At 37.3% G+C, this 10,714-nt stretch overlaps 1 protein-coding gene and 1 pseudogene across 3 annotated transcripts; one reads left to right on the forward strand and one right to left on the reverse strand.

Moving 5' to 3' along the window:
* Positions 1–556: 556 nt before the first annotated feature.
* LOC149533551 (uncharacterized) lies at positions 557–7,290 on the forward strand. 2 transcript variants are annotated; one of them, XM_089804927.1, is made up of 14 exons: positions 557–727; positions 1,911–2,475; positions 2,585–2,648; positions 3,212–3,640; positions 3,759–3,883; positions 3,972–4,080; positions 4,302–4,447; positions 4,528–4,604; positions 4,688–4,820; positions 4,915–5,056; positions 5,198–5,261; positions 5,364–5,539; positions 5,603–6,745; positions 6,853–7,290. In XM_089804927.1, the coding sequence occupies exons 2-14, from the start codon at positions 1,946–1,948 to the stop codon at positions 7,096–7,098; spliced, it is 3,384 nt and encodes a 1,127-aa protein (XP_089661053.1). In that variant the 5' UTR covers positions 557–727; positions 1,911–1,945; the 3' UTR covers positions 7,099–7,290. The 2 variants fall into 2 exon arrangements, with proteins under 2 accessions (XP_089661053.1, XP_089661054.1); XM_089804928.1 differs by having other exon boundaries at positions 563–727; positions 1,917–2,475.
* Positions 7,291–7,751: 461 nt separating this feature from the next.
* LOC149533552 (prohibitin-3, mitochondrial pseudogene) lies at positions 7,752–9,188 on the reverse strand (annotated as a pseudogene). Its single transcript, XR_016356984.1, has one exon. The product of XR_016356984.1 is annotated as a prohibitin-3, mitochondrial pseudogene (transcript).
* Positions 9,189–10,714: the final 1,526 nt, after the last annotated feature.

The following is a 10,714-nucleotide window of genomic DNA, read 5'->3' on the forward strand; positions in this document are numbered from 1 at the left end:
GAAGTTGTCCCTCTCAAATTATTGTAGGAAATTTGTCATCCTACAATTTAACATTTTGTCAAAAAATCCAAAGTAAACTGAGTTTACAAACATAATACAAATGTACAAGAAAAATATAAAATATAATACATAGTTTAATTTAAGATAATCACATAGTTTAATTTCTAATAAAAATAGTACAATTTAAACATTTGTAAAAGTAGTATACAACACAATTTACAATTCAAATTTACAATTGAATTATATTTTTAAATATATAAATATAATCTGGTAAATGAAAGATAAATAAAACGAATTGATTATATTAATACAATGTTTGCCTTCACACTGCAATTAATAAAATAAAATTTGAACCTTTACACTCATTTTAGTTATCTTTTAAATTAAAAGATAGAATATGTATTTATTTACTTCTACGAATTAAAACATTCAGTGCTATTTAAAACATGGAATATGTATTTTTTTTTCTGCGAATAAATATTCAATGCTTGTTAAATTTGGCAGGTGATTCGTAGAACATTCCTGTATAAGTACACATTCTTCTTTCTTATACTTCATTTTTATATTCAATTTGCAACGAATTCTACTCTGATTAGTGTAGAGGGATCTGAGAGGAAGTTCTCCGATTTCCCGCCCAGTTCTACTCTGATTTTTTTCAGAGAGACTGGAAAGATCTCAGAATCCCGCAACATTCCTGCATCTTGCGCGTTTGTACTCACTAATTCAGGTAAAAATAATGAACTTCAAGAGATTTTTACCGATTAACTAGAGAATTTATTATTATCTTCTATTCCTTCATCAGAATTCTTTTGAACCGTGAAATTTGTAAATTTGTAACTTTTGAAATGTTCATAAATTTCTGTAAATTTCCTTCCAAACAGATAATATGTCAAAAATCCAGAGGAATTTGCAAATCTGAATTTATAAATTTGTCAGTAATTTTTTTAATGTGCGGAACTTAAAATTTAAAAATTTTCAATTTATGAGCAATTTTAGAACTGTGTACAATTTGCAATTTGCAATTTTTTCATTTGTAAGCAATTTTTGAACTGTGCAGAATATGTAATTTTAAAATTTAAAATTTGTGAGAAACTTTTGAAATGTTTCTTTCCAGTATTGGATACAAGCGATTCATATAGAAGTTAAGGTAACAAATGCGATGCGTATAGAAGATTTGTGAAGAAACACAAGCGAATATAAAAGTTACAATTTGTCGAGAAACTTCGAGAAATTTTAGTCTCGGTAATTTCTTCGAATTTCCTTGTGTATTGCGTAAGGGATTAAAAATATCAAAATGCCTAAAGAATCCAAACGAATTTGCAATTTTAAATTCTTAGCATCATAACTTAGAAATATACGAGCGATTCAGGTAGAGACAGTTAAATCTGAGGGAAAAACCTTAAGATTCAGATAATATAAGTAAAAAATACAAAACGTTATGGTTTAGAAATGATCCTCCTTGTTTGTCGCAAATCTCGTGGAAAACATGACACGCACAAACGATTCATATATAAAAGTTAAGATTTGCGAACAAACACAAGCGATTCGTACATATAAGTAAAGATTTCCTAGAGAAATATGGAAATTCAGTATCGACGCACAAATGAAAGTTACGATTTCTGCTTAACTCTTAAGATTCAGGTTCGACGCACAAAAATATATAGCAGGAGGTTTCTCAATGAGTTTCGAATATCAACATACATTTCTGCAATCTCATCAGAAAAACGACTGTCTTGTTTAAATAAAAAATGAGAGCTTCTGAATTTCTTAGCTACTGTTTTTGCATTAAGAAGCTAAATTTTTGAGTATGTTAGACTCAATATTTTTATTACTGTTAAAAATCTGTAGTGTTAAATAATTAGCAGCCATGGCATGCTTAAATTAAACATCCAACTTTAAATGTTTTGCAGAGACAGATTTTAAAATCAAAACCTGAAGTTTTACGATGCGGAAAAATCTGGAATCGGGAAAAGAAGATTTTGTTGACAAGCCGATTGCAGAAGACAAGTCACTCTGTTCTATGGCCAAGGGCGAGGGAGGCGTGAATATATATGATAAAGACCTATTCGAGCTGGAAAGCAAGTTCACTAGGTTAATTTGCGAGGATGATAGCCTCGAATTCGTCTCTCTGTTTAAGTGCATTTGTAAGGCCAGGGTTTCCGAATTAATTACCGGCACCGACGGAAACGCAAAATGCAAAGATAACGAGGATAAAATGAGCCGTCTTTTGCAAAAACTTCTGCAGTTGGCATGTAAGCTCGATTCTGTTGCCTGTGCACGAGCTATAGTGGAAGGTGAGATCGGCCCTTCCTTACCAGTTAACGCGCTTGATGAAAATGGTAAGACAGCGCTCCATTACGCTGCTCATTCTCATTCTCAGAATTGCATAAGTCTCTTACTTCGTAATCAAGCCCGCACCAACATCAAGTCCAAAGAAGGTCAAAGACCATTAGATATGGCCTTGCTCTCCAAAAGGTTTTTGTCCAGTTTGCTATTTGGCTTTACGAGTTCTTCAAAGATTTTTTTTTTTCTCATGTTTCGTGTTTTTGTTTTAAATGCTTATGTAGCCAAGTTTGCAAAACAGGATGCAGGTTGACTGGTCCTTGGCTGGTGGCATAGCTGAACTTCTCAGATTAATAAGAGATAAGGTGAAGAAAATTTATCATTTTACGTGCCAAATTTACTGAAAATTCATCCAATTTTGGCAATATTTCCTATCAAATAAACATATTCATCACTTAAATGTTAAGCCAAAAGTGAAGCATGCAAAGTTACTGCTAAATTGGAAATCAATATATCCAGCTAAATCGATATATTTTGTCCCGAAATTTTCTGAAATAAATAGTTGCATCAATTTGGAGATATGATATTGTTAGTTCATTAATTTTAATAGAATCTCGCTGAATATATTAAATATATGTTAGAATATTAGAATATGAATGGTTACTTACGAAAATCAGAGTTAACAATGTTAGTGCTAATCAGCATCAAAACATTTTTGGAGAAATGATTTTGTTTATTTATTAATTTTTATAAATTCTCGCCTAATATGTTAAATATATGTTGGAATATGATCGGTTAATAATGTTAGACCAATCAGCATCAAAACTTTTTAAAGGAATTTGTTAATTATTGTCTGCATATCCTAAATCTACTGTTACGTTGGCATTACATTGTGTTAGTGATAATGGCCTCGTTACCAAATTTGCAGGACATCACTGCAGTCAGAATTCTTGCAGTGAACACTGTAGACATTCATCAAATAGCATACAAAAAGGCCATAGATGGACAGATAGTTTCCTTCGCAATTCTGGTTATTGCGGCTACAAATTTAATTCTTTCTACATCGATGCAAAGTGACACTCAACCCCATATCCAGACAACAATCTTTGAAAGTTTGGTGAAAAATGCTATCTCACTTTGGCAGATCGAAGCTCGCAATGGTAATAATAACAGTGATGAATCTGACAAAGGAGGCACGAGCAACATAAGTGGTTCAAACATTCAACAACAAAGGAAAGTGCTTCTTAGTGAAATCGAGCTCCTCCTGCACTTCAGGGAAAGTGTCATAAAAGATACCAGAGAAACCAAACGATTGACTACAAATGCTCCATTCTTGCCACTTGTTCGAGCTTGTCAGGTCAACTAATAATTTGATTTGAGCTTACCTTTCAACAAGTCGTCCCGAAAAGTTCGCACATATTCTCGATACCTTCTACAATAAGCTGTTAGCTTACTAGGTTTCTAGCTGATTGCAGACTGGAGATGAAGCATTGGTGAAATTGCTATTAAAGGGAAGCGTGGATCCCAATGAGGCAGATAGCGATGCAAATACTGCACTTCAATGGGGTCTTAAAGCTACTGCCACTAATCAAAATACAAGGTTCTTTCATTTTCATCAAATCTTTCCTAGCTCGTTGCCAACGGTAATAGATTTCGAAGAATAATTAGTGTATGAAATCTTGAACCAGGCTTATTAGTTTACTTCTTAGTCATGGAGCTTCCGTGAGCGCAAGGAACAGATTAGGCTTGACTGCCGTACATGTGGCAGCAAACTATGGTCATTTTCCAGGATTGCAGGTTTGAACCCTTCGATTTCCTATGTCTAAATTTTTCAAAATTTCAACATTCACAAGAAAAATTGTGGCTTTCGGCGGAGAACATACTAATTTAAAGTTTTATTTTAGTTCGGAATATTTTACCTTTCTACTGATGAGCGGGTTGTCTTTTAATAACCAGTTCTCGTAAACCTTGGAACCTTAAAACCTTGAGCTAAACTTTAGGTGTTTTTTAAATTACAGATGCTTTTGATCCAAGATGGAGATGCAGTGGACATGGTTACAGAAACAAAGGAAACCCCCCTGTTTTATGCAGTTAAAAATAATCATTTTGAATGTGCTATGCTTCTGCTTGGTTATGGAGCTAATCGACAAGCGTTAAATTTAAGGTTATACATTTGTTTCCTATTAACTTTGTTTCCCATTATATTTTTGCCTATTCTGTAATAATAGACCTTAACCTTTGTAGGAAACAAAGGCCTGTTGATGTTGCAAAGACACAGGACATGCGAGAGATGCTAAATTCTCAATCTGTCTTTCAATTCGGTGCGCAGTGTTTGATATTCTTTTATTTATTTTATTATAAAATGGATATTCCACAAGCAAAATCATTTTCCTTTTTTGCATAGGTAAATCAAAGGGGTATCTGATGGCCCCGGCGCCGCTAGAAACAACCAGTGAAAAATGTCTTGATATTTCTTCAAAACATCAATTAATCAAAGCTGGAAGCGGAAATCAGGATCAAGATCAACACGAAGACAGGTTATAGAATCTTGTTCTTAAAATAAGTTTTTCTCATTACCTATCGCTAGCAAGTGTACAAAGAACAAGAATTTGACGCTTGTCATTTTTTCAGTTCAAAATTGTCATTGTACACCAAAACAGAGATTTGCAGGTACTACGAATCTCCAAGTGGTTGTGTCAGAGGGGATAAGTGCTATTTTGCTCATGGAGAAGGAGAACTGCGACAGGTCAAGATGTCCAGAGGCACTTCACAGGCTAGTTGTGGGATACCTTAAATTTATAGTATTCATAAAGATTAGAGAACGTTGTTTGTTAGGTTCCCTTCACATAGTGTATTTTTTCTTCTCAACAACTACACATAATAATAAAATAATAACACCGTGATATTCTAGCAGCGTACCCCTGAGGATTTAAACAAGAAGGTGTTTATTGGAGGCCTTTCACCTTCAGTAGAATCTGGTCTGTCAGAAATGCTACATAATGCTTTAAGAAAAAATAAAGTTCAGATTTTATGTTTGCAAACTAGTTGGTTCTAATAATAATGGATCTACCAACCGACAGAGGATCTGAGAGATATCTTTGAGAGTAAATTTGGGCCAGTTATAGATGCAGTAGTCATCGGCAGTCAAGGTGGAGAGCACCTTCACTCCCGCGGCTTTGGCTTTGTGACATTTAAGCACCAAGAGTCTGTGGCCTCTGCTGTGCAAACACATTATATACCAATTTTTGGTAAAATGGTAAGAAATTCTATGCCTATGTCACATTTTATAAAGTAGCTAACCGTTGCATAAGTTATACAGGTGGAGATTAAGGGCGCAGTTCCCAAGTCCATGATGGAGCTCATAAAAGGAACTACATTTCAAGACGATGAAATGCACAAAAATGACAGAGAATTTGATGCAAGAAAGCAAAGCTTATCATCATCGTCGTCGTTGTCACTATTGGATAGAGATCATTTGCCAGGGGATGTGCAAGAAAGGAGAGATTCAGCACATACTATTACACCATTATCATCGTCAAACGCTCTGGGATCTCCAGCCTGGGTGGAGAAATTTAAAAGGTGGCTACCAGTGTTCCTAGGAGAAGTATCAAAGCGGCTCAAGGAAGGGGAGTGGTATCCCCTCTCTTCTCTCAAGGGAGATTTCAGAGCAACCTGTGGCTTGGAGCTGGACCATATTTCTCTTGGCTACATCAAGCTCAGCGACTTCATCCGTTCCATACCAGGCTTGTGCAGAATGAAAATTGTTCCTGTTGGAACGGGCCCTGCCACTCACATGGTTATTCTCCCGTCACTTCCAGTTCCAAAGGAACATCATTCAAGGCATCAACAAACTATTGGAAGTGGGAGGAGTTCATTTGTCGACAAAGGACGCACATATGCAGATGCTGCAGGACAAATTCCACAAGGAACATCGATATCTATTTCTGCCCCTCTTCAACCTACCCAATTAATTACAACTCCTGATGCGGAGACCCGCTCAAATGCTGCTGATTTGTCTCAATCTGGTCCTTTGCTTTATCATCAATCTACTTGTACAGGCAAAAACCCAATCAGAACACAAGAGGATGTTCGCTACCTAACAAATCTTTTGTCTGACTTCAATGTGAATGTGGATGGTACAGTTCTTACTGGCTCAAATTCAAATACACCAGTCAACACTTACAATGCGAATCAACCTGCAGTGCCCATTAGTTCTTTCGCACCAGCCACAGGAAGCACAAAATCGCCTGTGTCTTATAACATCATGGATACTCCTCATTCAAATATTCAGCTTGCTCCCCCTAATCAGTACACCCCTCCATCGTTCTTTAAATCTGTGCAGGGACGTGAACATCCCTTCTTAAGTTTTCTACCACAGGGAGGAACTTCATTTTTCACTCCGTGGGCTCAGAAGCCTGAGGCCCAATTCTGGACATCCACTGTCAGCCCTAAGATATGGGAGGTAGTAAATAAGCTAATGATAATTCAACAGACACTCTCTTATCTCTAACTTTTTGAATTGATCTTATGTTGTAATCTTACTTGTATTTTTGTTTTGAAATTTGACAGGAGTCGCCTCAGAGTATTCTGTCCCCATACAGCCCAGCATACTCTTCATCCTCAGAAACGGCTGAAAGTAGTATTTGTAAGGGCAATTGCAGGGTATGTAAGGAGAGGAAGGCTATTTGGATAGCGGTACCATGTGCTCACAGAAATCTATGCACTGATTGCCGCAATAGTCTTATAATTTCTCAGAGGCCCTTGAATTGCTTTATTTGCAATCACCCAGTGGATAACTTCATTGCTATGTTCTAAAGAGACACTTTTGATAGTCTTAGATTTATGTGTGTGAGCAACCTTGAATTTTTGTATATGAAACAAGCCTCCAAACATGTTCCGAATTTCTGTTCTTTTCATAACAGATACTATTTGATAGAAACCAATCTGCTTGTAAATAGGATTTGTACCTTGTGTTCAATTGATTTAACAAAGCAATCCAGATGCTAACATGTAGCATGCTTTCTTACTTTACCAGTGTTGTTGACATTTGTCAGTTCCGTTCTTTCTATCTTTTCTTCAGTCTTCCACAGATGCCCGTGACATATATATAAATCAAAAGGGAAACGGCTTTAAACTAAACATGGTTTAGGTATGACCGATAAATTTCCTAGGAAATTGCTAGGAGCTCCATGCTGAAATTACATTGAGATTTCCTACCGTAGACTAATCTGAACCAGATTTTATAATTATCATCGCCCATCATGTTAGGGACTCTAGCCTGAAACTATTATATTTAGATGACCGGCATATACAATTTGTTGAAAATTTGATCATATTTTTGTGTTATTTTAGGTGTTGTCTGCTTAAGACTATTTTGAATCCATCTTTCAATCTCAGTAAAACCATATAGGGCATCCTGTAATAAGCATGTAAATAAAAACAAGCAGAAAAGAGAATTCAAAGCTTACTTGTCCAGAATATTGACTGACCTTTACTATTCAGAAATTTTAATTGTCTTGCAATCCAAATTTAATCACAGTAAAACCCTCCTGTGCATAAGCCATGTAAATAAAAACTAGCAGGAGAAAGAATTCGATCTTCTCTCAAAAATTAAGGCTGTCCCAAAAACATTATCCGCATTTACTCAATGTCGTGTCCTCATCAGAGCACTTATAAAAAAAGATCGAGACAGTGCACCTATTTACCCGCGTTAAGCCCTAAAAGCAAATTGCTGGAAGGGCCACCGGGGGGCAAGTAAACAACATTAGAAGACCTGGAAAGCGTAGCGGCGATTTCCTTGGCCGCCTCGATGCGACGCAGCTGAATTAACCCCAAACCTGCAGCGGAGGTGGCATCGGAAATAAGCGAAGCCGCCTGGCTTTCCCCCTCAGCCCTAATGACAGCCGCTCTCCTCTCCTGCTCAGCCTTTGCGACAACGAACCTCGACCGCTCTGCCTCCTGCTGCGCCACCTGCTTCTGCTCCACGGCCCTCGAGAACTCCGGCCCATAGGAAAGATGCGTGATGGCGACATCGTCGAGCAGAATATTAAAGTCCTTAGCCCTTCGAACAAGGGCCTCCCTCACCATTGCAGAGACGTAGGGGCGTTCGGTGAGCAACTGGTCCGCGTTGAACTGCGCCACCACGGACTTCAAAACCTCGTTGCCGATGGAGGGCAGCACGCGCTCGTCGTAGTCGAGGCCCAGGCGCTGGAATATGTCCGGCAGGGCTTCCACGTCCGGCCTGGCGAGCAGCCTCAGGGAAATGTTGACCATCTGGAGATCCTTGGTGCCCGTTACGGTGCTTATAGTGCGGGGCTTCGTTCGGATCTCGAACATAAAGGGCTTCTGCAGAACAGGCACCAAGAAATGTGTGCCTTCACCCACGCTCTGGTCGAGGACTCCTCGGAACCTGTCGAACAGCACGGCCCTGTGCCCTCCATCCACTGTGTACAGCGCAGTGTTGGCGAGGCTCAATGCTGAGCCTATGCCAATGGCCGCTGTCGCCAACCTCGTCAATGCCTTTTGCGCAGACATCACTGGTGCTGATACCCTTACCCTTCAGGATCTAACCACTTCTTTTACCTCTGCTCTAAACCCTCCTAGAACCCTCCTAAATTCTAGTGCATTCCAATGCTTGCAACGCTTTCGGTTTTTATTTGTGATGATTGCATAAGTTTTTGCTTTTCCCCGATTGCTTGTTCGCCAAGTAATAATGTTAGTGGAATGCTTTCATGGGGACACCTGGTATATCTCGTTCAAATCTTCTTATATACGACCCTTCTTAACTCGTGTGTTCATGTGTGCCATGGGGGGAATATCATGACTCGCTTCTTCTTCTTGTATTTTATTTGGCTCGTGAAAATTTGAGTTTACAGAAGTTGGGGATGGGATTTTAATGATAGTACAGGCTGAGGGCTTCATTAACGAGGTGGAATGCTTAAGTGTAATTTATGAGGGTGGGAAAATGTTGAAGAAATGAAAATTGTTTCCTTTTTTAAGGAATATTTTTTTTCCATATTATTGAGTTATCGAGTGGATATAGAAATGTGGGAAAAACTTGAATATGAATGGATGTGAAGTTAAAATTTATATTGACAAGCTTTGTAAAAGTCATATAGATTTGTTATTTAAGTTTCAAAATATGAAGTAAATAATATAAGAGGAAAGTTAGAGAGATTTTAAGTATTATACTAATTTTTTCAGTTGTGAAAATTGTGTAACTTGATTTGTTAGAGATACAATTGTTGAAAATAAGTCTTCAATTTTAACTTACAATTATTTATGGATTGTTTTGCATTATGGAGTATTTATGAGAGGAGGAATTGGTTGAATGTGAAGATCATTTAAGCACTTGATTTCATACACTGTTATAAACGTTACCCCTTACCTCTTTATTTTGCCTTTCATATTGTATTGTACTAAGAAGTTAGCACCCATAATTGGAGGCTTTGGGACCTATTAGACCTCATTTTGGTGATTTTAAGGTTTGAATGTTTGTTATGTTTAATCCCACGAACTTGTGATTTCTCTTTCCATTCTATCATACTCCCATATATCCTAGCAAATTTTGAGGTGAATTTACATGGACTAAGTCGACATGTCATCTTAGTCCTGTGACCAAATCAACATGTCGGCCTAGTGTGTTTTTTAGCCCAATTTGGGTACAGGGTCTGGCAGCAAGGTTTTCTTCCAAGTTTTTGAACACATGGTCAGACTTGACAAAATTTGAAACCCAGAATGAGTATAAAAGGACATCAACTCCTCTCATTTTGACATACATTATACAATCCATAGTAAACAACATCCATTATTCATGCAAGCTATTAACGATTTCAAGATAAGTGTAATCAAGTTGATTGAGGATTTGGATTCAAGTTTTGAAGGCAAACACCCAATTCAAGATCTCCAAGTCTCCATTTCTTCAAGATCCATTTAGGAAAAGGCAATCTTCTCTAGTTGGTGCAAGTTTCTCTCTTGTAATGGCCAAGTAGAGGAATTCTCGATCAAGCAAGAAGGTCTACACATCCATTCGTATTTTCTCTTCTTCTCTGTTTGAGGCTATCAATCATATTGACATTCTAGATCTAAGCTCAGTAATCATAGATCTATGCATTTATGAGGGCATCCTTGGTTCTATAATACATTCCAAGACCTACATGAACAAGCATTTTCATGGACTTGACTAATTACTACATTCATCCATGAGGGTTTTTTTTATTCAAGATGAGTCTACTATTTATTTGTTCAAATTAATTTCTTTAATGTAATGTCAGTTTTATTTCAAGGTTAATCTTTGAACAGGGGTTTGACCAGGACAAACCCCTTTTCACAAACTTTTTTCCCTTCTTTTCTATGTGCAAGAATAATTCCTAGAGTTGGAGATTTGGATTTGAAATTTTTAGACATAGTTCTAGGTCCCTAAAAACATTTA

The sequence above is a fragment of the Cupressus sempervirens genome, chromosome 10, assembly GCF_028749045.1.
Source record: "Cupressus sempervirens isolate cs-2001-9-10 chromosome 10, ASM2874904v1, whole genome shotgun sequence".
In the NCBI taxonomy this organism is placed as follows: domain Eukaryota; kingdom Viridiplantae; phylum Streptophyta; class Pinopsida; order Cupressales; family Cupressaceae; genus Cupressus; species Cupressus sempervirens.